Below are 20,742 nucleotides of genomic sequence, written 5' to 3'. Positions count from 1 at the left end.
TGACTGACACATTTATAGGCTACCCTTTTTTTTTTTTTTTTTGGGTAGGGGGTTTGATTTGGATAGGACCCATTCAAGCGATTTGAACCACCTGGCTCAGCTTCACAAGCAGAATTTCATCGTTTACGCCAGTCGGCATTGGCCGATAACTCGAACGGTAGTCTCTAAATTTGGTTGGTGGCGTTGAACTTTTAGCGCCGCAGTCGTGGGATTATTCCGAGGTCTCAAGAAACGATGAAAAAATTCGCAGTGTATTTTTAAAGGCCGATTAAATTGTCCATTGTGAAGTGAATTTGTTGTGCTTATTCATTTGATTCGCAGTTAAAGTCAACAATCTACAACATTACTGTAAATAATACAACCAAGGCAACAGCTGTGGTACTTTATCGGGGGGGTTGTTAACAGTGACGGTCTACAGAATGCTTATGTATCACTTATATAAATCTTGAACGATCGTGATACCAAGAAATCGGTAATTCAGTATCGGCTGCAAAAATCCTGTCTGGAGCGTCCCTGATTTATTTATTCGACAAGCAATTGAATTTTATTACTTTGTTTGTTTGTTTGTCTGGTCTTTATCGGTAGACCATAGGTGACCACCTTCTTTACGTTGTTGTTGTAGTTTGTTCATTTTTTACACTTTTTTATTGTTATTATTATTGTTTCTAAATGTCTAACTTTTCCAGTTATTTTCAAAACGTGCATCCAAGAGCTGAACGACGAAATAAAATCCTTAATACCGTTCTCAGAACGTCAAATTCGAAGCAAATCCAAATACGTTCCGACGCGTCATAAGATAAGATGAAATTACCTTTTATTGACCTTTTATCGGTCGAGTAAAAGTTTGTATTTCTTTTTAATTTCGATAAGCGACTACATAAAAACAGCTCTGTGTGCTCTGAAGTAGGACTTCAGCTGTGCTCGTGCTCACGCGGTGTGTTTTTATTTGTGTATCAGGTGACTGAGCTGGCCACGGTGAAGAGGCCTCAAGAGCGAGCGTACGCCCTGCAGCGCTGGCATGAAGACGGCGGCGTCATGATCATCGGTTACGAAATGTACCGCAACCTAACGCAAGGCCGCAACATCAAGAGCAAAAAGCTCAAAGAGACGCTCCAGAAGACCCTCGTTGACCCAGGTGAAGTTAAAAAATAAAAATAAAAAACGCTTACTCCAAATGCAGGAGTCTGTACCCAGGATTAATTCTGGGCTTGTTATAGGGAAGGGCCTCGTCATTATAGCTTTCCTTCGAAGCCATGGATCAGTTGTGCAGTTCTATACCTGGGAAGATGAACGAAGGAACAATATTTATATATTCTGACTTTATTTTATTTTTCTTGGACATCAAACTTAAAAAGTTCACTTGACTTTGAACCCCAGATTTTTGTAGGTGTATCAGAGATCCGTTCTCCGGACCCGCCCGGGCTATAAAAAAAAAAAAAAAGGAAAAAAAAAAGTGAAAACACCCAATGACTGTGCTTATGTTCCACATCAGGTTTTGGGTGGTTTGCAACCCCACCCTCAAACCCCTGTTTTTTATTATAATCATTTTTTTATTGATTTATTATTTATTCGTAAATGTCCCATTGCAGGTCCAGACTTTGTTATTTGCGACGAGGGCCACGTGTTGAAGAACGAAGCGTCGGCCGTGTCCAAAGCCATGAACTCCATTAAGACCCGTCGAAGAGTGGTGCTGACCGGAACGCCGCTTCAGAACAACCTGATTGAGTGTGAGTGACCGCTGTGCCTTTTTATTATTTAATTCCTTTACGTTCTCTTGCGAATGCGGAATGTCGGGTTGAAATGAAGGTGATCTTTAAGAGAAAGCCTGTACTGACTTGTAGCTGCGGTGCCACTCTTTCCTTTTTCTTTACGGTCTAGACCTCGACTTGTTCTACTGTTAGCTGCCTAAAAGCTCGGAATATGTTTGACCGTTTGCTATAAGAACTGCAGAGATGTGTAACGAGTGTAATATTTGTTTTTGTTTAGCGCTTCCAGATATAAAGTACCTGATAATTAAGTGCTCCGTGATGAAAGCACTTTTTACGTTTCTGCTTCTTTTTTCTCCCCGCATCAGACCACTGCATGGTAAACTTCATCAAAGAGAACTTGCTGGGCTCGGTGAAAGAGTTCAGGAACCGTTTCATCAACCCCATCCAAAATGGCCAGTGCGCCGACTCCACGATGGTCGACGTGCGCATCATGAAGAAACGAGCGCACATTCTCTACGAGATGCTGGCCGGATGCGTCCAAGTAAGCTTGTGCTTCTCACTTCACTCTTTTTTTTTTTTTTTTTTTTTTTTTTTTCCTCTTCTGTCCAACAATTGAATTATAATGGTTTAAAAGAAAAAAAATCCCCAGCTGTTTCAGGGGTTGACGAATAAATAATAAATCCATTAGCCAGCCCTATAAGCAAGTGTGCTGCCCAGTCCTATGATTTGCTCGCACTGAAAGCTTGCCATAATTGCAAAGGCTTAAATGTGGCTTTAATAACCTGTTGTGAGGGATTTTAGTCGGTAAGTGCGTGAATACAGGTGAACAAAGGTGAACGCACGAGTTCCCTCGGAAGCACCAGGGTCGTGTGTGTGTGTTTTAAATATTCCTTATATTTTGTTTTGTAACCCATTTCAGAGAAGAGACTACACCGCACTTACTAAGTTCCTGCCGCCCAAACACGAGTACGTGCTCGCGGTGCGGATGACGCCAATCCAGTGCAAGCTGTACAGATACTATCTGGAGCACTTTACAGGTAAAGGGTCTGTCCTGCACGTTGGCTTGTGATGTGATGAGATGTGATGAGATTCCCCGTTCGTTCACCCCTACCTGAATATTTATTGCTCTGCGAGCACGTCAGGTTTCGTCTTTCGTTTTTAACATGGGTATACTGGAGGTAACTATAGCAACTAAAAGCCAGGCGCTTTTGATATTTGGTTGACCTTCGGGGCGAGACTCATTTCCATGAAATCTCATTTAAGACGTAAATAAAAGAAAGAAAGAAAAAAAAAATAAGGCAGGTTGAAAAACTGTTGTTGTTGGGTTAAGTCATGTTACGTGTTACTTCCAGAGTAGATCTGCAGCTGGGGGATTTTGCATGGCAGCTGGTGTGGATCTGCCGAGCCGGACAAATTCCCACATCCCCCCACCCCCCCCCACCCCCCCCCCCCCACCCACCACCAGCCACCACCTTTTTTTTTTTTTTTCTCTCTTTCTAATGAAGAGTTTTGGCAGAGTTTTCCAGCAGGTGTCTCGTTACGCCAGCTGGACGCTGCGGCACTGCATTTTTGAGCGTCGTTTTTTTTTGGTTCCCAAGCTGGACTGACCTCCAGTCTCAAATCAGACTTAATTTATTGCTCAGGTTCAAAACTTGCTTTAACTTTACATCCCCTACAGTAAAGCGAAAAAAAAGCCTAATATTCCTTTTTTTCTTTCTTTCTTTCTTTCTTTCTTTTTTTTTTTGGAACGGGTCAAGCAATTATAACTTTTGAAGCGTTTCGGTGCTGTAAGTTTGGCCAAAAATAATCTCAGGATTTGTTTGAATAGAGAACGCTTTCACACAAACAAAACATTACTTGCACAGTCGAGTAACATAACCTCCGGGCCGTCGTGATCGCTCGTACTCGCCTTTTACAGCGGCGAGTCTCTGAAGTGGGATTTCCTGATTTGAATACCGCGGGAAAACCGCGATCGTGTTAAAGAGCAAGGAGAGATAAACTCCAGATCTCACTGGATTAAATAATAAATTAATTAAAAATCCACAATGTGGAGAAAATGATAACTTCGTTAGCTAGCCCACCAGGCAAGCGACAGATCTTGGGCACATGATTTATTTTTTTTTTTGGGTTGCCCGGAAATCTAATTGACTAGACTAAAAAAAAAAAAAAAAGTGTAATGTGATGATGTATGCTGAGCTAGTTGAGTGCGTTAATACAGACCGAGGGAAATGAACAGTTATGATTATCCTCTTCCAACAAGGTATGTAGTGTAGCACAGCGTGTTCGTGCTCTCGACAAAAACTCAAGCACGCCACTTGAGCGATGAAGTGTGGCGTTCTCTCCTCCACATCACGCGTAAAAATGTTATTCGAGTCTGGCGTGTTTAACCGTGACGGTGTGTAGTAAACAGGAAAGTTTTCCACGTTTTCTGATATTCCCCATTCAGAAAAGTCTGTCGTTTGTGGACGCTCGTTAACTTGAGACGTGCAGAGCGAGCGAAACCGTGGAAGTTCGATTTCATGTTGTGGCGTCGTAACTCGACAATCCGCTTCTTTTCCCGAGCAGGTGTCGGTTCTGCCTTGGAGGGGGGAAGAGGCCGTGCGGGCACAAAGCTTTTCCAGGATTTCCAGATGCTCAGCAGAATCTGGACCCATCCTTGGTGTCTCCAGCTGGACTATATCAGTAAGGAAAACAAGGTAAATGAGCAATGGCACACAAGTGGCAAGCTGCAAGGCCTCTCTTCCTTCATCAGCACTCAAACAAACCCGGGGGGGGGAGGGGACGGGAGAACGGGGCCGGAGTTTCCTCGCAGTCGTCACATTTCTGCGCACAGCCAGTCACGCCGAGCACAACGACCTGCTAGTTGTCCCGTTCATGTAACTAGAAGGCGAGTTTTATATTTGCTTAGCCGCACTGGCTAAACATCGACAACGCTAACGCGCAGCTGTACGGTACTCGCTAAAATCGTAACACGATTTCATTTTCAAAATATCAGAAATCGTTATCTTAATTATTTATCCGCAACAGGAAGTTTTATAGCACGTTTTGTTAGAAATGGCAGTGTTTTTTTATTTATTTAAAAAAAAATATATATATTTTACAGCTTTTTTCTGTTTCTAAGCCTTTCCATCCAAATAAGATGGCCGCTTCAGCGTTGGAAACCGCTGCACGGCGTTTAAAACCCTAACAGATAATGAAAAGACAAGGGCGTCTCGCACATCGGCGAAGCGGTTTTCCTGCGAAAGTGAGGAGCACGCCCTGAATGACTGGACATCGCACGCTAATGACGTTACCCAACTTGTCGCTGAACCCGAACACGCACCAAGAAACATATGCGTTCCTGTTACCAGGAGACGGTGACGGGGAAAAAACAAACACGGCGACCGCGCCCGATTCAAAGCCCCCCCAGCCCCCCCTTGTCGGCGCAGTCGTGACGGTTCTTTGAATTGATGCTGCACAGGCATTTCTGCTCCCGCCCCAGCTCTGTTAATTCGGCCTACTTCCTTTACGGAGCTCCGCTCCAGTCATTCTTGCCCGTCTGCTATTTTTCACGCTTCTCGATTTTCTGTGACGAACACCGTCGACGCCGGCTGCCCCAAACATCTGCGGACTAGTGCCGACCAGCACGGGCTCCTCCTGATTCTTAATCCTGGCTATAATCAGGGTAAAAGTCTGGCTTTAGTTATGTTAATCGACTGGCTCTTTTCAATGCTTTATATTTAAACGCCGTCCGACTCGGTTGGGCACGGTTAAATAAATACACCGCGTGCAGCCGAATACAGGCAAGACATCGAAATCGGGAGCTCGTTATTTAATGCAGCAGAACCGATGGGGGGATAAAATGCCGTCTAACGTTATTTGCTTCAGTTGTATTGCAGTTACTTGTGTTTTATTGATTGAGAGAGTCAAACTGTGTACAGTAGCTGAACCTAAAATGTGTGTATTGTGTGTGGATACTACACGTACGGTGTCGCGATGGTTTGTGATCTTGCCTGTGTTTGTACGTTTTAGTCATTTTGTTGAGCTGCCCGTTAAAAACGTCTTCTAAACATAATAAGCAGGGAATAAAACACGACGGGGTTCGCACACACCTGTCACGATAACTAATTTTATTGGACGACATGTCGTCCCTGAAATTAATCGCGATAACCGATGATATCGTCATTTCGGACCATGGCGCATCAGCCATGTTAGTGCGTAACACCTTTCTAACCATCCGGATTCAAGAATTCAGCAGCTCTGTGGCGTAGTAATCATTATACCATGGTCTGTCTGAATACTCGATTCTGATTTGCTGGAAGGCTGCACGTTCGAGCCGTATAACGCACAGGTCAGTTTAATCGTTCGTTGTAAACGAACGTGTTTTTGGAGGCACTACGCACTTCGACGCACGGCGAATTCTCCGTCCGTAAATCGTCCCGACGTCGTAGATAATCCGTGATGTCATTCGCGCTCAACAGGGCTACTTCGACGAGGACAGCATGGACGAGTTCATCGCGTCCGAAACGGAGGAGTCGTCGATGAGCCTGACTTCCGAAGACGAGAAACCCAAAAGGTCAAAAATCCTGTTTCGTCTTGCTGCGAGTTTTATCCTCTCAGTCCTCAGCGTGCTGATTTACGGTGTCGTTTTTCCGCAAAACCGCACACACGCAGGAAGAAGAAACGGGGGAAAGGCAAAGGCGAGAGCTCGGACAAGTCCGACAGCGACGACGTGGAGGTGATTAAGGAGTGGAACACGAGCTCCCGTGGAGGAAACCCAGAGGGGAGGAACAGAGCCGAGCCTGTAGAAGAAGGTACCTTTTGGGTTTGATTGAGATTTGCGTTCTCGATTGTATTCTAAAGGTCTGGAACCGAAGCGTGATCTGGCGTGACTGAACGGCGACAGCGGATGTATCGTAACGCTTAGGACAAATTGTATGTTTTCTAGGGCTGGAGAGATATGACCGAAATATCGTCTCGTATCACGATACTTGACATTTCTACGATACACGACGCGCATCACGATTATATAATTTATCTAACGAACTGTCTACGTCAAATAAATGGCATCCGTTCAGTACCGTGTTTAGTATGTAATTGCAAAACAAAATACATCACCATACCAACGATATCTCAGAAAAGTGTATCGCGCAATCATTTATCACGATGTCGATATATATCGCCCAGCCCTAAATATATTTTTTTCTTCCAGTATGTAAATGTGTTCACCTTTTGTGGTGTGTGTGTTCGTGCAACAAAATGGGATTTCTGACTAGACCATTGCGTTACACATTTCCTTAGCCTTGATCTACAATATATATACGTGTGTGTGTGTGTTTCATTAGTTCGTCCGAGCAACTCCGGCCCCGGCAGCCCGTCTCCCGACTGGTACAAGGAATTTGTGACCGAAGCGGATGCCGAAGTTCTGGAACACTCTGGAAAAATTGTGCTGCTGTTCGAAATTCTGCGAATGGCGGAAGACGTGGAAGATAAAGTGTAAGTTTGTCTTCCGTTTGTCGTTTCCTGCCGAGTGCTCGTGCCACGTCGTTCATTCTGATGACGCGAACGCACTGTGTCGTTCTCAGTTTGGTGTTCAGTCAGTCCCTCATTTCACTGGACCTCATCGAGGATTTCCTGGAGTTAGCAGGCAGGGCCAAAGAGGAAGGAAAACCCTCTCCTTACAAAGGTAAGCGAACCAATGAAAGCCTGCACGAACGCTTCGAACGGGTGAATATATCAAACAACGATGTGTCTTCTTTACTTGCCTGGTTTCTTTGCCACTAAAGCATGGAGGAGCTGCTAGATGTGTGTGTATACATGTATATAGGATATGCTAATTGTATTTTATATACGTGCATGTTTAAGTTTAAGCACACTGAACATTATGTAAAATATGCCGGTTTTCGAACCCCGGGTCACCATAAAACGGTAGGTTGATTAAACCAGCGGTCTCTTTTAACGGAGCGTCTGTTGGCGACGAGCTGAACGTTACGAACGCCGAGACATCCGGAGCGTAGTTTTGTTTAACGGTTAGATTTGTTTGGTCCCTTTCTGACCCAGAACACCGGGCCAATCAAACATCACCTCTCGTACCTGCGTTCTTATGTTTATCGAGCGAGTTAAAAGCGCGGTGGTCGAGTTTAGGAGCCCGTCTTCGACTTTTAGCGCACATCTGACACGGATCCAAGTTAAAAAGGTCTCGATTTCACACGCATCCTACACACTCGGACCCAAAAGCCTCTGGCGTAAGGTCATTTTCTTAATTAAACTTCAGCAGCTGTTCTTGCTTTCGTTTTGAAAATGATTAGACCTTGACTTTTTTTTTTTCCTCTCTCCCCCCCCGAAATTGTTTGCTTAAGGCTTTACAATTTGTAATGAAAAGATCACAGAGAAGTAATTGGAAACATATACTGTAATGTTAGTTATGAACACTCTCACAGGAGGGAGGCAGTAATATTAAAGGCCAAACATGAGTACCCTCCACTCAGCCACCTTTCTGTGTGCATTCTTTTACCTAAGGTCTACTTGAACGCAGCTGGCTCATCAGGCATTATCACGCTGCTTCTACCACACTGGGTTTTGTTATGACTGGATCAGCTTGTTTGTTCTCTGTGAGAAAGAAACCTCGTGCAGCACAGAGCACTGGCCGCTCACGCCGTCGTCGTTGTTTTGTGAGGCGCTCGTACAAAGCGAGTCGGCGCCGAGTGGCTCTAATGTTGTTTTCTCTTGAAGGTGAGGGCAAGTGGTTCAGAAACATTGACTACTACCGACTGGATGGTTCTACCAATGCCATTACTAGGAAGAAATGGGCTGAAGAATTCAATGACACCAGCAACGTTCGGTAAACCCTTTTTTTTTTTTTCATCCTCTCCTCAGACAAAGCTAACTCCTTTGCTCTTTATCTGCAAGGGGAAATGGTTTCAAATGCATCATAAATCATGGCTTCAAATGCATCATGTTTTACATACATACCCACCCTAACTACAAGCACAGTTCATGTGGAGCAGCTTGGGATAACACATTTGCAGGACTAAAAAGGCTGATGTTCAATTTCCGTATTAGCTGCTACCACCTTAACGCACCCAAAATTTATATTCTTAATTAGTTCTTTTGTCTGTCTGACCCGTGCAAGGTTCTGTATAAAACCCTGGGTTTCCTTTGCAGAAATGGATACGTATTAGATAGCTAGAGCCGTCTAAAGAACTCTCTTCGGTGGTATTCCATAATCGTTATGATGCACAGTAAACGGTTTTAACAGTAAACAATGTTTTTCCTGTGCCAGTATACCAGAGTTAGAACTTTGTATTAACTAAGTTGAAGACAGGAAAAACAGCCCACTAAACTAAAGCTTGTAGCAAGAATATACAGGTGCATCTCAAAAAATTCGAATATCGTAGGAAAAGTTCCTTCTTTTCCCGTAAGTTAATTCAAAAAGTGGAACTTTCATATGTTCTAGATTCATTACACGTAAAATGAAATATTTCAAGCCCTTTTTTTTTTTTTTTTTTAATCTCGATGATAACGGCTTACAGCTCATGGAAATCAAAAATCCAGTATCTCAAAATATTCAAATAAAGAATTAATAATGTCAACCTGAAAAGATTCTAATCAGCAAATTAACTCAAAACACCTGCGAAGGTTTCCTGAGTCTTTAATCTCTCAGTCTGGTTCAGTACACGCGACCACAATCACGGGGAAGATGAACGTCAATGTTGCATTTCATTTGGAAATCAAGGTCCCAGAGTCTGGAGGACGAGTGGAGAGGAACAGAATCCAAGCTGCTTGAAGTCCAGTGTGAAGTTTCCACAGTCAGTGATGATTTGGGTTGCCATGTCATCTGCTGGTGTCGGTCCAGTGTGTTTTCTCAAGTCGAGAGTCGATGCAGCGTCTACCAGGAGATTTTAGAGAACTTCATGCTTCCATCTGCTGACGAGCTTTATGGAGATGCTGATTTCCTTTTCCAGCAGGACGTGGCACCTGCCCACAGTGCCAGAACTATTAGTAACTGGTTTACCGACCATGGTATTACTGTGCTTGATTGTCCAGCCGACTCGCCTGACCCGAACCCCATAGAGAACCTACGAGAGACGCCAGACCCGACAATACAGACGAGCTGAAGTCCGCTATCAAAGCAACCTGGGCTTCCAGAACACCTCAGCAGTGCCACAGGCTGATCGCCTCCATGCCACACCACACTGATGCAGTAATCCCTGCAAAAGGATTAAAACCCAGACCGAGTATCAGCGCATAAATTAACACACTTTTCATCAGGTCGACATTTCTGTATTATAAATTCTTTATTCTAATATTTTGAGATACTGGATTTTTGATTTCCATGATTAAAACAAACAAAAAAGCTTGAAATATTTCACTTTGTGTAATGAATCGAAAATATATGAAAAGTTCCACTTTTTGAATTCAATTAAGGGGGGAATGAACTTTTCCATGATATTCATTTTTTTGAGATGCACCTGTATTCCTGCAAATACATTTAACTGGGATACTCACAACATTTTAAAGGAATTTTTTTTAACCTTACCATCCTCACTTTCCATGAACTGTGTGTGTGTGTGTGTGTGTGTGTGTATATATATATATATATATATATATATATATATATATATATATATATATATATATATATATACCTTTTTATTTCTTTCTTTTTTTTTCCCTTCTTTCTCCCTTCAGGGGTCGTCTTTTTCTCATCTCGACAAGAGCTGGTTCTCTAGGGATCAACCTAGTGGCAGCAAACCGGGTCATCATCTTCGATGCCTCGTGGAATCCGTCCTATGACATTCAGAGTATTTTCAGGGTGTACCGCTTCGGCCAACTGAAAACCGTGTACGTCTACAGGTTTTTGGCTCAGGTAGGGAATGCGTGGGTTATTTATTTGTTTGTTTGTTCTCAGGCTCTTCGTGACGTGCGAACTGTATTACCGGCGCGTTCTCGCGCTCCCGCTTTAATACGACGTACATTAAAAAAAAAAATGAATGTGGAGCAACAACAAAGCATTTGGAGATCATTAGGTCAAATCGCAGTGGTGCCACAGACGTCCATGGCTGGGAGCCAAGGCAGATGAATTGGTCGTGCAGTCCGAGTTGGAGGAATACATACACGCGCTCTATCCCTGGTCAATCGCCACGACGCTAGCCAGTTATGAATGTCTGTGAGCTGATTATATGCGGAAGAGTGTAGGTAGTGCTTTGCTTCCAAAGCACTATCAGAGCCCTGAACCGTCTAGAATCAAAGTACAATCGCCTCTTAATGCCGTTAGTCTGTTTTACAACAGGGAACCATGGAGGATAAGATTTACGACAGGCAGGTGACCAAACAGTCCCTATCATTCCGTGTGGTGGACCAACAGCAGATTGAGCGCCACTTCACCATGAACGAACTGACTGAACTCTACAGTTTCGAGCCAGACCAGCTGGATGACCCGTCGGAAAAGAAAAGCAAGAGGTCCACACCCATGTTACCCAAGGTAAGGGGGCAAGTTTACTGCAATTCCCATATTGCACATAGGATGCTACAGAACGCCGAGCGCCTGCAATCGTTTGAACATGTATCTTTTTCTTATTATCAAGTCCCCGCAAGTTTAATGCTCCAAAACCTGTTTTGTGGGTACCATGCTGCCTTTGAACTTTACAGGGGGTGATAAACTCTGTTTACTCATGCGGCTTGGCTCCAAAGCATTTATTGCGCTTCAAGGGGTGGTGGTAAATGGGAGGGGTGAGATGTTTTAGCTTTGTCCCGATCGTTTCTTTCTTTCTTTCATTCTTTCGTTTTTTTTTTGCTAGCACTTTGGCACAGGTGTGCTGTCACAGGAAAGAGCCCCTGCAGTGTTTACAAGAATCCATTGGGCTTAGCTAGTGCGTCCAGCCGCACACAACGACGAGCAGCTGCAGAGAGAGGGAGAGAGAGAGATGCCTCTGTTTACACGTATTTACCAGAAAGCGTTTATATTGCAGAACTGATGCCGGTGGAGACTAATTGGAGATAAAGAAATCCAGTGCAGGTCCATCGAAATGTGTCCAAATGCACACAGCTGCACAGATATTTGTCTGTTTAGTGTTATTTACCACAGACAGTTTATCCAAGTATCAAAGTAGACCCCCACTGACACCACCGCGCTAAAGAGTTCAGCTGAATTCATCGTTTTGGGCGCTCCGCAGTTTTATTCTTTGACCTTTTTCAGGCACGTTATGTTCCCATTGACATTAAGTGCATTAGTAACGCGAGCGATGAAATGAAATAAACCCTTTTCTGCTGGTAGTTATATCATTTCGTCGTCGTTTTTCGGCCCTGGCTTTTCTCACCAGTATGATTTTGTTGGTTTGTTGTGGAGCGATGATGGATAAATTCTCTCAACCTACCATGTATTGACGAACAATCTATTCACCACAGTTAAATGGGGGGGGGGGGGGGGGGGGGGGGGAAGTATGTATATGTATACAAAACATTGCACACTGTTTGTTTTTTTTCCATTGCCTACAATGGCATCTCAGATTTGTTAAATGTTGCTTGGCGTAAAATTCCTTTAATATTTCTGGTTTTGTTTTTGAAACAAGCTCCTTAGAGATGACTACATTTGGCCATATGTGCACCAGAATGCAACAAGTCAGCTGTTATGGATGGAATCTGCTGGCTGTAATGGTATGAAGATGAGTCAGTCATCCCTCAAAGCCTTTAGTCCTATCTCTATTTCTCACTATGCCACAGCCAAGTTTATGGAACAGAGGAAATATTTTTAAACTTGGCAGACTTGTACTTTGTTTTTACATGACCCTGTAAAGTATACCTTTAGGCCAGTGTTTCTATTCTTCATTCAGCACTTTCAGTATTTAATTTAGATGTACAGATCTAGAAATGTGTCACAGGTCGATGGACATGTATGAATGTTTGGTATTGCGCTATTCCTTACACCTCCTTCCTTCAAATACAAACTTTTGTATGATTTAGCAATAGCGGCTTACCACCCCACCTCTCTGCCCTAGGTATTTCTGGGAAATCTCACCCGCACCCCCTCCTTGTAGCACACACATCCTGCTCAGTCAGCCTTCCTGCCTCTGAATGTGGCTTGCAGCAGCTCTGACCTCCCTTCCCCTCACCCAAACAAGCCTACCATCATGAAGGCCATCTGTTTAAAGCTGATTCACCGCTTTGTCTCTGAAGTTTTCAAAGGAGCACCGTAAACTTTGCTTCCCCCTTTTTCTTCTTCTTCTTTTATTTTTTTTTTTTCCTCCTGATGAATGGTCATTATTCGAAACACCCATTCAGGATGCCCTTACACTCTTCAGAGAAACTAATTGGAGACAAAGGAAGCTTGCAGATTTCCACCGTAATGACAAAGAAGAGCACCATGGCCCAGACACGAGAGCCACCCAGCTTGGGGTCTGGAGCAGCCTCAGGCCTTACTGCAGCTCTTTTATGTACCTGGGCTCCAGGGCTGAGCCAACTGACGGTGTAGGGTGGGGCCTGACTTGGCCTGTCTTCCCAGTGGTTCATTGGTGGGAACGTAGTAATTTGCTACTGTTCTTAGTTCCCCGCTGACTGGGCCTCACGGAGCAAAGGACCAGATTTCAACTGAGGATAATTAGCTGCAGGAACCAGTCTTAATAAGCCTCCCCAGATGTTTCTTAACCGAGCTCCACCAACCCCCACACTGACGTTTTTACGTTTTAGTCCTTACCGGGGATAAAAAAGGCATAAGAAGTGTGACGCATGGTGCTTGTTAGAGTTTCTCACTTCATCGCCACTCTAGATGTTGGCATAGAAAACGAATGCCTTTGACTGCTGGACATCAGCCATTGAATAAGGTTTGAAAGACTGGTTGAGGCTGCTGTGATAGAAGGAGGACATCAGGCGTCATGCCAGATGTGAAGTGCTCAGCTTGTGGGAGACTGTTTATAATAGGGCAGTAAGGTTATGTGTATAATTTGTGTGCAGCTGTTTTGACTGGCTACGGTCAGGTATTACAAATATCTCAAGCCATTACATTCCACCAAAAAAAAAAAACTCCTGCCCCGGAGCCCTTGCTCACTGTGGTTCGTGCACCTGCAGGTCAAAAGCAGTGTCTGCTGAAATCCGTCTTCACGGAGGGATCTTGCATATCAGTAGAGCCATACATAGAGATTTTTTTTTTTATTGCTTTTGTTGCATAGTTCTGTTAAACCTCTTGGAGGTCTCTTCAGAAGCTTTTGGTTGATATTGTTAGCTCAGTTACGTTCATGTTTCGTCTCTCAACAAAAAAGCAAGAGCTTCTTTTTCCTCAGTCACCGTTTTCCACTGAAAGTTTCAGAATTCAGTTCGGCTGTAAGATACAGTTGCAATCAAATTATTCAAATCCGGTTTATTGTTAAAATGTACAGACTTTCAGCTGTTTACGATGAACAAATCAAACAAGCAGTTGAAATAGTTCAACACAACGAATGCTCCAAGTGGTTTCCCCAAAATCAACTGAAAATGCAACTTATAATGACTTCTCCAGTCTCAAAACGATTCAACCCCGTCATGGCAGGCATCTTTAGTACTTAGTAGACACCCTTTTGCTGTTATGACCTGCTGCAAACGAGATGCAGAGCTTCTGGCAGTGTTCCTGAAGAATCTTCTCCCATTCCTCATGAGCAATGGCCTCCAGTTCAGTAATATTCTTGGGTTTGCGTGCTGCAACCGCCTTCTTCAAATCCCACCAGAGATTTTCTATGGGGTTCAAGTCAGGTGACTGTGACGGCCCTGTAGAATCTTCCAGAACTTCTTCTGCAACCAATCCTTGGTGGAATTTGAGGTATGCTTGGGATCATTGTCCTGTTGGAAGGTCTGATGACGCCCAAGCTGCAGCTTCCTCACAGACGGCGTGATGTTTTCTTCTAGGATTTCCTGATCCTTCAATGAATCCATCTCGCCTTCCAGACGCTGCAGGTTTCCAGTGCCAGAGGATGCAAAGCAGCCCCGGAGCATCACCGAGCCACCACCATGCTCGACTGTGGACAGAGTGTTCTTTCTTCATTCTTCTTCCTCCAGACGTACCGCTGATCCATCGTGCCGAAAAGTTCCAGTTTCGTTTAATCGCTCCACAGAACAGAATCCCAAAACTTCTGTGGCTTATTTATATGATTTTGAGCCGACTTTTCTTGTGCTTTTGAGTCAGTAGTGGTGTACGTCTTGGAGTTCTGGCATGGAAACCTTCTGCGTTTATTACGCGCCTTACTGTGCTCACTAAATCCTTGATAGCTTCCTTTTTCTGCCCCGTCCAGGTATTTAACATCTTCTACCCCTAGCCGGTTTGGGTATTTATATAAACCTGATTTGCAATGGGGGTCGAATCATTTTGATTGCAACTGTATATTCACGTTGAGCGTTGACTTGTATCGGCATAAAAGGTGAAGCCTTATCCATGCGAGCAGAGAGTACAGATGAGGAGGTGGGAGAGAAACTGCTAAAGCGCTGCCGCATCTCACTCTGCCTAAAGCGATGAAATGATGTCTAATCTCACTGGCAGCACTACCAGCAGGTATTTGAACGACGGCGTCTTGGGTAATATAGGAAACTTTTAACCAAAGTGAAAATAGACCAACATGAAGGTGAAACAAGTTTAAACTTAAAAAAAGGTTAAGGGCTACCGTAATTTTTCTTTTTGTCTTATTTTTTTGGCATAATATACTCAATCCCCTGCTGTGTCCGTCTGGGATGCAGTCATTTTGTAGTGCTGCTTGAGTTCTTATTAAACAGGTTATATTTCCTGGAGAGATCATTTATTTTAGTACCAACTGTGAACCCAGGGTACAACTGATTCTTCTGCGTTAAAGTACTACAATGCATGGCGATTGTGTTCAAGCATACTTCTCAATACTCCACCTTTCTGAAGAGCAAATGACATTTATAGTGTCTTGTGAGAGATCGGAAACATGTGCGAATAATTAGATGGTTAAAAAAAAAAAAAACCCCCTCAGGGGTCCAGAAATTGGGCAAAAATTGAAAAAAGAGGAGTACTTTATTTGAAGTAAATATAAAGCAGTATACTTGAGTTATAAACACTGGGGATAAAATAGTCCTGGTACTTTGAACTTTGATGCTTTTGCGTTTCTTTTAAAACACCATCAAGATTTATTTGGGATTTTTTGGATTACAAGTTTTTCGTGGTCTTGTTTGCCAGAACTTTTTAAACAAATTCCCTGAATGAACACAAAAGCTTATGGGGGGAAAAACTAGCCAGTTTTTTTTTTTCTTTCTTTTTTTTCTTTTCTTGTAGCACTGGTTCAGATGGTGCTACAGATGTTGCTCATCACACACCTTTTACAAGGGTCATTCAGGCCGCCTTTGTTCGATAAGTCTGTCTAAAAGGAAAGAGATCAGTTGAAATAAAGAATGGCTAAGGTTTAGGAGTATACCACAATGCCACTGTTTGTATCTGCTCAAGATATTCATATTTGTATCTGAATTGATGAGTGGTGTGGGGTTTTTTGTTGTTGTTGGTGGGTTTTTTTTGGAGACCCCCACTGCCACCATTGTCAGCATGGTCTGAATTCTGGCTCTCGACAGTTCCTCGACCTCAGCTACATCACTCGAGTTCATCATGGGTCTCAGCTAGAGTTTGTCCGTGGGACTGTTTTGTTAAATCCTGCTCGAGCGGTAATTATTCACACCCCAATAGTATGCCTATTATTTTGCATCAGTTTGGGAAAACAAACCCATTATCCGTTCGTTTCAAATACCGTGTTTACGTTCGTTTACGTTCTTAACGGAGCGTGTACGACTCTTCATAGTGAGGCCGAATCACTTGGTGTTGATTGCACCTTCGTTCTTGAAAGGTTTGTATGATCTCCACGTTTTGAACGAATGAGCATGTACTCTACATTGAACAGGTTGCCACTAATGCCTTTTGGCATCTCGAACCAGCACAGGAAGCTTCAGTGTTGGAACCGCTTGCAAACTTCTGAGGAATGTTGCGCTGATTCAAAGAGCGTACTGTTCAGACACTGGCCCGGGATTCACCTCCTCGATCGGCCTCGACTCAGTACCCTGATCCAAAGCCCGGGATTCACCTCCTCGACTCTGTACCATGATCCAAAGCCCGGGTTCGCTTCCTCGACTCAATACCATGATCCAAAGCCCAGGTTCGATTCCTCGACTCGGTACCATGATCCAAAGCCCAGGTTCGCTTCCTCGACTCAATACTATGATCCAAAGACCGGGATTCACCTCTTCGACTCAATACCATGATCCAAAGCCCGGGTTCGCTTCCTTGACTCGGTACCATGATCCAAAGCCCGGGTTTGCTTCCTCGACTCAATAACATGATCCAAAGCCCGGGTTCGATTCCTCGACTCGGTACCATGATCCAAAGCCCAGGTTCGCTTCCTCGACTCAATACTATGATCCAAAGACCGGGATTCACCTCTTTGACTCAATACCATGATCCAAAGCCCAGGTTCGCTTCCTCGACTCAATACCATGATCCAAAGCCCAGGTTCGCTTCCTCGACTCGGTACCATCATCCAAAGCCTGGGATTCACCTCTTTGACCATCCTCGACTCAGTACCATGATCCAAGGCAATGTTCCAGTTTTCTTTCCCTGCTTTTGGAGTTCATGTGCGACCTCTTTCACCCCCTCTCCGAAAAAAAAAAAAAAATAAGGTGGCTTTCTTTCGTTTTCGTTTTAAGCTTTTTACCCACCCCACCCCCCTTACTTTTTTTTTAAACTTGGAGGTAAAACGATAGCGTTCTCTTAAGCCGTCTTTATACAAAGGAATAGCCCATGGTTCAGCCAGCATTTACGGTCATTAGTGGCTCTGCTCGAGATGCACATGTTGGGCAGGTTGACGAGACCGCCAGGACCACCCGGGAAGCTCCAGCTCAGTGATTAATCAGGAATCCCAGCATCGTGAGCTCTCCCCAGACAGAGCGCCACTGTCATTCGACCCCCTCAGCTCTGTTGACCCATTTACCAGCTCAGCAATGAAGAGTGTTCAGTTAAACCCAGGCTCCTGCTCTGCCTCTGGGCTACAGCGTAGAGCAGGCAGTGTTTGAAATATGTTCAGCGGAGATGTAAGCAACAGCTTAATCATCAAATTACCTTCTTTGCTGGGAACACCCCCCTCCCCCCCCCTTTTTTTTTTCACGGCAAAATCTTCCTTTACCGTGCGTGTTGAGTAATGTAAACGCACCTTCAGGATTAGTTTTCTGTGTTTTTTGTGAAACCTGGGTGATGTTGCTTGGAGAGGTTTTTAGAGCTTTGATAGTGCAGTGGAGGAGGGGGTTCAGTATTCTGCCATGTTTTAATTAGTAACTCAGGCTTGACTGAATGTGCAGCCATGATTTCTGGCTGTGGAGGGGATGGGCTGGACCTTCACTGATTGTACTTTGCTTTTACCACATGTTTTTATTTTCCAGCCATCGAGTCCACTTAGCCAAACGACTTGATGTGGAGGGATCTGTAGCTCTGCAGTCCATTACTTTGCTGTGGCGTAATGCGGAAAACATGGCAGTGTTATTTTTACCTGTCTGAGCCCAGATATCTTTAGGTTTTGTTTTTCCATAAATAGACCTTGATCTGTTCTGATTATTTATTTATTTATTTATTTATTTATTTATTTGATTTGATTTTTGTCCCTCGAGTACCTTCTCAGTAACGATCTAATTCTACTTGGATGCCTTGTTACCTGTTGTTTATTTGAGCTCTTTGCATCATGCGTTTTCAATCACCACGAGTGAAAATGTTCATCTCTCAGCCGACGTGTCGAAGTTTGCCAAATAGGAAGGGTCCACTTTAATGCGAAGGCAAGACGAAGGAAAGCGAGCGTTTGCGTCGGAGAGTAACTTAAACCACGTTCGCGTGAAACGGCTGGCCGAGAATTCGGTTTTACTCAGGTGTTGTTTTGACATAACAGTGTTGTCATGGAAACCTGCATCGCTTTAAAGAAAAGGGGGAAAAAAAAATGCGCCTCAATCGGTTTTTAAAGCACGGCCACGTATGAGCGTTGGACTGCTGGTCGGTGCAGCTTTGGAAATCCGTGCTGCAACCCAGCTGCTAAATTGCGACGTGTAATTTGTGATTGGATTAGGATGTTTTTCCTGTCTTCTGATTAAAAGTTTTTGATTACTTTAAATAAACCAACATAAAAAGTAAGTCTTTTTTTTTTTTTTTCTTCTGGTTGATTATGGGGCCACAAGGGTTTGTTTGTCCCTGATTAACAGATGTCACAAACTGGGAACAGAAACAGCAGTAATCACGGGAAGTCCGTCTTGCCTGAAGGATCACGTTCACCTAAATGCTTAAGGGTTGTGTGTGTGTGTTTCGCAGGAGTGCTCACCTGTCCTCCCCACTCCACCCTTTTTTTCCCCACTCAGGACCCAATTCTCGCTGAGCTACTTCAAAACTTCAAGGATCAGATTGTGGGTTACCACGAGCATGATTCTCTGCTGGACCACAAAGAGGAGGAGGCTTTGAGTGAGGAGGAACGTAAGGCCGCTTGGGCCGAGTATGAGGCAGAGAAAAAGGTAAGTCTCTCTCTCTCTCTCTCTCTCTCTCTCAGAGTCTCTCTGTGTCTCTCAGTCTCAGAGTTTCTGTGTCTCTCTGACTCTTACTCTCAGTCTCTCTCTGTCTTTGTCTCTCTGTCTCAGAGTCTCTCTCTGTCTCAGTGTCTCTCTCTGTCTCAGTGTCTCTCTCTGTCTCAGAGTCTCTCTCTGTATCAGAGTCTCTCTCAGTCTCTCTCTGTCTGAGTCTCTCTCTGTCTCAGTGTCTCTCCAGGTACTTCCGGTTTCCTTCCCCAGTCCAAAAACATGCGTTGTAGGCTGATTTGGCGTTTACAAATTGTTCGTTTCGTGGGAGCGTGTGTGTGATCGTGACCTGCGACGGGTTGGCATCTCATCCAGGGTGACCCCGCCTCGTGCCCAGAGTTATCCTCTGTAGGATCAGCTGTACAGAAAATGAATGGATGGATGGTTGGATGACCTAATAATGGTCTTGGCTTACCACGTAGCCTACATTAAGATGTCTCTCTCTGAGTTGTTGAAACTTCACCCACAGCCTCTCCTCCACCCCCCAATCCCCCCCCCCTTCCCCCCCGGGGTTTTTGATCCCGATATTTATCATCTATATTTATTGTCTTCCCAGCCAACTACATGAAATGGCAGCGTAATGTCAAATTTTCCATTAGGAACCGTTTCCAAAAGTGGTCACAGAGGTCGTTCACCAGAGGTCGTGAATGATGGTCGTGTGCAAGTGAAGTTCTTCGGATACAGCTTCTGGATCTTGTTTGCAGCACCCTTACTTAATGGCTCTGGATACAGCACGTGTTAGTAAACCAGTCAAAAAAAGGAATGTACTGGTCTATAAATATCTCTGCTTGATCTTAGATAGAGAAATACTTTACAGAAGAGGGGGGGGAAAAAAAGAGAGAGAGATGGAGAAGTGTAGGAATGGGGTGAGTCGAGTTTCTACAGTAATGCATAACTGCTCAGCGATAAGCAGTTAGTTGAATTTAGGAAAGATGATGAACCTTTTTCACATAAACATTAGGAGGAGGAGTTAGCAGAGTGGCTGGACTACAAGATAATCCCAGTCTTCAGCGGTCAGCCTAGATGTCTACTCGGCTGTATAAAAGCTAGGCCTCTGGGTAATTAATTCTGTAGCCGCCATGATGATGGGCAGCTCGATTCAGGGACGGTGTAGCTCGGTTTATCCAGAAGCGCTAAACTGTGCCACCGCCGCTGCGCCGATTGCAACACGATCCGAAGGTAATCAGTGTAGCTTTTTAACCAGCAGGACGTGGGAAGCAGCAATCAAGTGTGCACTAACCACAATACCCTTTTCTTTTCTTTTTGCCCTTTACAGCGAGCACTGCGCCCAGGGAAATATGTACTTGTGTGAAAACAAAAGCTGAAACATTCCACTGTTGGTGTTGGAATGTTTACGTTGCCAGGGAAACCCCGCTGCAGTCGTTATGCTGACATGCGCGCACACTTCTGATCAGGCAGACTATAGGAGGTTCTGTGTAGGGGTTTATTTTTTCCTTTTTTCTTTCTTTTTTTTAATGCCGAGTCTGAAGCATCA

General features: G+C 44.1%; 1 protein-coding gene and 1 long non-coding RNA gene across 4 annotated transcripts in view; one reads left to right on the top strand and one right to left on the bottom strand.

Moving 5' to 3' along the window:
- atrx (ATRX chromatin remodeler) overlaps positions 1 to 20,742 on the top strand; it is a 53,310-nt gene that overhangs the window by 15,126 nt on the left and 17,442 nt on the right. For both annotated transcript variants that reach the window (XM_053630326.1, XM_053630328.1), the window contains 13 exons: positions 958 to 1,135; positions 1,590 to 1,727; positions 2,075 to 2,250; positions 2,629 to 2,746; positions 4,275 to 4,405; positions 6,170 to 6,264; positions 6,363 to 6,502; positions 7,034 to 7,184; positions 7,274 to 7,374; positions 8,421 to 8,529; positions 10,380 to 10,557; positions 10,981 to 11,172; positions 19,038 to 19,187. In XM_053630326.1, coding sequence (XP_053486301.1) covers positions 958 to 1,135; positions 1,590 to 1,727; positions 2,075 to 2,250; positions 2,629 to 2,746; positions 4,275 to 4,405; positions 6,170 to 6,264; positions 6,363 to 6,502; positions 7,034 to 7,184; positions 7,274 to 7,374; positions 8,421 to 8,529; positions 10,380 to 10,557; positions 10,981 to 11,172; positions 19,038 to 19,187 — 1,857 coding nt within the window. The remainder of the gene's footprint in view (positions 1 to 957; positions 1,136 to 1,589; positions 1,728 to 2,074; positions 2,251 to 2,628; positions 2,747 to 4,274; positions 4,406 to 6,169; positions 6,265 to 6,362; positions 6,503 to 7,033; positions 7,185 to 7,273; positions 7,375 to 8,420; positions 8,530 to 10,379; positions 10,558 to 10,980; positions 11,173 to 19,037; positions 19,188 to 20,742) is intronic.
- Positions 7,683 to 19,044, bottom strand: LOC128611082 (uncharacterized). Of its 2 annotated transcripts, XR_008386494.1 has the most exons (4): positions 12,706 to 19,044; positions 10,337 to 11,590; positions 9,319 to 9,898; positions 7,683 to 8,590 (listed from the first exon to the last, which is right to left on the bottom strand). It is a non-coding gene; the product is annotated as an uncharacterized LOC128611082 (long non-coding RNA). The 2 variants fall into 2 exon arrangements; XR_008386495.1 differs by lacking the exon at positions 7,683 to 8,590 and having other exon boundaries at positions 9,208 to 9,898.

Source organism: Ictalurus furcatus, chromosome 8, assembly GCF_023375685.1.
Source record: "Ictalurus furcatus strain D&B chromosome 8, Billie_1.0, whole genome shotgun sequence".
NCBI classification, from domain to species: Eukaryota; Metazoa; Chordata; class Actinopteri; order Siluriformes; family Ictaluridae; genus Ictalurus; species Ictalurus furcatus.
The sequence above is the reverse complement of the archived record's forward strand: the minus strand, read 5'-3'. Positions and strand labels throughout refer to the sequence as shown.